Below are 4,593 nucleotides of genomic sequence, written 5' to 3' on the forward strand. Positions count from 1 at the left end.
ACCACCTTAGTGATCATGGCATCTCCCCTGCTGGGTAAGTATTCAAATATTCTTGTGGTGCGTTTTTGTTTTGGTGGGGGAAGGATTTATTTATAGTCTATCGTCTAGGGAAGTCAGGGCAGAAACCTGGGGACAGGTGCTGAAACAAGCCACGGAAGAACGGTGTTTACGGGATGGCTCTCATCGAGTATTCTTTATAGCTTTAATCTTTTCTGATTTCTGTAATTCAACCAATTGTTAGGGAAAAATTGTGTAATAAAGCAATTAAAAGTTAACTTAATATTGATTTTATGTCTCTTTCAGCCTGTCATTAAGTATAACATCCAAGCACAGGCGTCTATATAAAACCATCTGACTCCATTTAAAGCACTTCCTGAAGTAGGATCAAATATTAGTTGCTGCTATTATTATAACGAACTATTGGGTTACTGCAGTTTATGGCCTTTGTTTTCCCAGGAATATTGGTATTTTAGCGACTAAATCTTAAAGGCATATCCATTTAATATGTCTACCTACCAACATTTTCTATTTTACATTTACAATATTGTGTTCTAACTACCAAATAAAAATGCTAAGACTCAGATGCCAATCCCAAAACACTGACAAATGTTTACCACCCAGTAGAGCTATATATACGGTACATTATATTTCTGGGTAAGTAAACTATGAAGAAAAAGGATTCATTGTGCTTGCGTTTACAATTTATTTCTTTAAAAAAAAACACATTTTCTTCAACATCAGAATTTTAATATTTACCCTTGGAGTTGATGCTCTTCTCGGTTTCAACTCTGGTATAAAGGGCACAGGCATCTGCATCAGAAAACACCAATATATAAAAAAAGAGAAAGAAATCATATTTGAAGAAAGCACTAGCAATGGAATCTATGAGCATGATTTAAACTAAGTACTAGGGACAAAAAAAAAAACCCTTTTCTTTAATGCATAAAGTTTCTCCCATGACCATTCCAAATAAGCCTTGAATTAAACATAATATTATGTAGGATTCCCTGATTCTAAAACCTCCTTTACATGATACTTGGGCAACATTTTACAAAGGCCACTTACAGCAGACAGTCGGGCTGATCTTCTCTTTGGCTGGAAATGAAAAAAAAACAGTCAAAAGAATTATGAATGTACAAATCTGGAATTATTTTTATTGAGAAAATATTTGGTGTAACACTGTATAAATGTTGGTAGTAAGGAAGTGATTATAAATTTGGTTAAGAACTATCAGTAGATACCTCTGACCCCCTGGGGCCCTTTCCTATGGTAAAGGGAATAAAATCCAGGACAAGCTTCTTTCACTGAACTAAATCAGCAAAGTTGCTGCTATTGAGTGAGGGGCACGTTTTAAAATGAACATACCTTTCTGCTCGCCAACTGACCAAACAGAATTTAAGCCTAAGAAGGTGCTCTCTTGATCTTATAACAAGCACAGTAGGACCCTAGATTCCAGAAAGTCTGTCATTTTTATTAATGTACTTTTAAGAGAGCATCGGCACATACAACATTAGTACTCATTTGATACAAATATAATCACCAGCATTAAATTTTACATAATTATATGTCTTTAGTTTCTAAAATGGGTGCATTTCTTTTCAGAGAAACTCACAAACTAAGGACACTCACCTCCTGATTGGCATCGCTTGCAGCCTATGTAGAGGGAGAAAAAAAAGATATAGGGTAATCAATATAAACATGTAGATCAAAACATATAGCCGATGGATTAGAATTACGACTTTAGCCACTTGTTACTTTTTTCCTGGGTTCCCGCTCCAGCAGCCACGTGTTGTTTTCTAGCAGCTAGCTATTCCACATCTGCTGTTTTGGTAACAAGAAACGTGCACCAAGTTGCAAGTTCATACTCAAGACCCTTTTACAAAGAGTCAGTGTAACCTTTTTGTGTAAATAAGGTCTCTTAAAAACAAACCATTTTCATTTTGAAATCCACCTGCTCTAATGTTAAAGCCAAAACACAAGGGTTGGGGCGGGACGAACGAAGGCGGAGCTTCTTGCAATTTCCCTCTCTTGCCTTCTGTTTGCAGTGCAATTGTATCTATCTGACCTGCTCTGTTGATTATGGACTACTTTCCTTCCCCAAATCCTGCATACAAAACAACAACCCCACCATACTTTCAAGAAAGAATGTCTTTGTTCTAACGTCAACGTTTTATTCGGAGAAGCAGGCGGAGGAGGATTTTAAAACTTCCCGCCACTACCTGCTACAAGGTTGCTGTCAGCTCTGCAAAAAAGCAAGATCCATTGCACAAGCCGAAAAGAACCCGGCGGGAGCCTCGGCGAAGGGGGTGGTGATTAGAAACAATTGCTTTCGGTATCGGAGTAGCCCTTTACCCTGGGAATTACCAGGCTATTATTTCACCCGATTCATACAGCCCATAGCACTGAGGAATTCAGCCTCATTTCTATGTTCTAGGAATACGGAAGGCGGACGGATTCACCAGAAGATAAGAACAATTATAAGGCTTTTACATTAACACAGTGTTTTTACGATTTCACCAAGCAATGAAACAGCACTCCATTTTACTTGTAAGAGACTCGGGAGGAAAAAAAGGAAACACAAACACTGAGCGTCAACTTATTTCCTATCTATGCGGAGACAGGAATTTTGAAGTGAGGTTTACAGGAGACCTGTAGCCCTTGGTAGCTCAGATCAACTCCCCAATGTCTAAAGTGAACAAATCTCACGGCGCCCCACCATCCAACGCTGGCTGTAGTTTCTCGGACGCGGCTCTCTAATCACCTTTCCACCTTTAACTAGAGAGTTCTGAGAGTGCCAAATCTTTCAGATCTAAAGTTTCTAATTACAGCGGTGAATCTCTCCCTTCTCTAGGACAGTTTGAAGTCTGCGCCGCCTAATGGCACAGTATTACCATTGCATAGCCATCTGGCATGACAAGAAGTGGAGGAGGGAAGAGGGGGAAAAAAGGAAAAAAGAAAACGGAAAGAACAAAGGCAAAAAAAAACCAAGAGAAAGCTGGGGCTTTCGTTCTCCCAAACGAGACGATTCCCGGAGAAAAACTGGAGGTAGAGGAGGAAGCTGGCGCTGGAAGTCTGGTTGGGAGAAGAGTTCTCCAATAGGGTAAGCGGAGGAAGGGGGGTGGGGTAGGAAGCGACAGCACAGCGCTATGGCTGTTTGTAATTCAGCATGGAGACACCTCTCAAACGATTCTCTCCCTTAAACAAAACAAGCCAAAAGTGAACTACCAGTTGCACACGAGACCTTTCGAAACCAAACACAGCCGGCTCGCTACCTTTCCCTCGCCTTCCATTCAGAACATCACAAAATCAAACTAGAAGCCAAAATGCTCTTTCAAAAAGATAGAAATCTCTGCCGTAGGAAATATGTATTTCGGCAGCTAATCTCTCGTCTATCTTCCCATTTCACTTACCTTTCTTTTGGGCATTGTTGCAGCTCTCCGCAGGAGATCCTTAGGCAGGAGGGAAAAATGCCGAGAGCAGTCTCCGTCTGACCGCTCCGCGAGCGACTGAGTTTTCAATGAACTAATTGCAGCACGATATGTTCTCGCGTCCCCCCTCCCCCTAAAAAAAATCTCTCGTTATTGGCAACATTAAACACGCCAAGACGCAACCAAACTACGTGAATGGCTAGCCGAAGTGGGAGCCAGGTTGGAGTGACAGACTGTCAGGCCAATCAGAGGAGGTGGCCGGTTCGGAAGGCGTGGCTCGCGAACTTGCCCGAAGCCCTCGAACGCTGCCGGCTTTGACTGCCTCTGGGGTGCCGGAGTCCAAGCACTTAGCAGACGCCTAGTGCTCCAACGTGACCAGCAGGAAATCCAGTTTTTTTTTTTTTTTTGCCTTTTCACCCTTTTATGTTTTAACGACGAGCGAAAGCTCAAACAGTTGTTTTTTTCCACGATCTCCAACCCCCACCCCTTCCTTCGCGCGGGGTGGCGGGCCCTTTTGAGACTGGATTGAGCCAGAGCTCCGGTCTTTCCCAGTTGGCAAGAGGGTGAGGTTGAAGTGACAGGAGCGCCCGTTTAGAGATCAGAAAATAAAGAGTGGAAACGCTTCTGGTCGTGAGAACTTCCCGCCAAAGCTGAACTGGTCCCGGCTTTAGAAGGGTGCCAGAGCTACGCGCCTCCCGCAGGTGGAGAGTAGCAATAAATGTGGGACCTGGACGAGCAGGACGCTCCTGCAGGCCGCCTACCTTCTAAAAGAACCATTACCCCGGCTGGAGGGAGTCCACCAAAAATTGAATGGGGCCACGCGGGAAGTCTTTAATAGCAGATTTCTACCCGAAGGGAAATCATTGGCTTTAATGATTTTTTAATTCAAAAGTGATATTTAAGATTATATATAAAGCAAAACAAAACCATTCCTTATCTTCATTACTGAAACTTGAGGTGTCGCCTTACTTTTATTTGGTTTTGCTCACAAAAGTGCCCCCTAAACATATTCTAGTCTCAGGCAGTGTTTAAATGGTAGTTTACTGTCTTGAGAATCTTCCATTTGTCTTCTGGTGTCAAGAGTCGGAGACCTTAAACGTTTGGAGAAAGTAAAGAATATAATGCCTAGAAATAATTCTGGTTAAAACAGAGTGCTGAGGGCTGC

General features: G+C 42.2%; 1 protein-coding gene and 1 non-coding gene across 2 annotated transcripts in view; both read right to left on the minus strand.

The window, feature by feature from the left end:
- The window catches only part of LOC130868750 (U1 spliceosomal RNA), a 168-nt gene extending 126 nt beyond the window's left edge, over positions 1–42 (minus strand). The window contains exon 1 of the small nuclear RNA XR_009056562.1: positions 1–42. This exon is cut by the window's left edge and continues 126 nt beyond it. This is a non-coding gene — a small nuclear RNA (U1 spliceosomal RNA).
- The window catches only part of Hmgn5 (high mobility group nucleosome binding domain 5), a 12,484-nt gene extending 8,914 nt beyond the window's left edge, over positions 1–3,570 (minus strand). The window contains exons 1-4 of the mRNA XM_057759878.1: positions 3,411–3,570; positions 1,630–1,653; positions 1,066–1,095; positions 757–810 (exon numbers count right to left, since the gene is read on the minus strand). Of these exons, the coding sequence (XP_057615861.1) occupies positions 757–810; positions 1,066–1,095; positions 1,630–1,653; positions 3,411–3,425 (123 nt within the window). The 5' untranslated portion in view covers positions 3,426–3,570. The remainder of the gene's footprint in view (positions 1–756; positions 811–1,065; positions 1,096–1,629; positions 1,654–3,410) is intronic.
- Between the last annotated feature and the right edge of the window lie 1,023 nt (positions 3,571–4,593).

Source organism: Chionomys nivalis, chromosome X (genome assembly GCF_950005125.1).
Source record: "Chionomys nivalis chromosome X, mChiNiv1.1, whole genome shotgun sequence".
NCBI lineage: Eukaryota > Metazoa > Chordata > Mammalia > Rodentia > Cricetidae > Chionomys > Chionomys nivalis.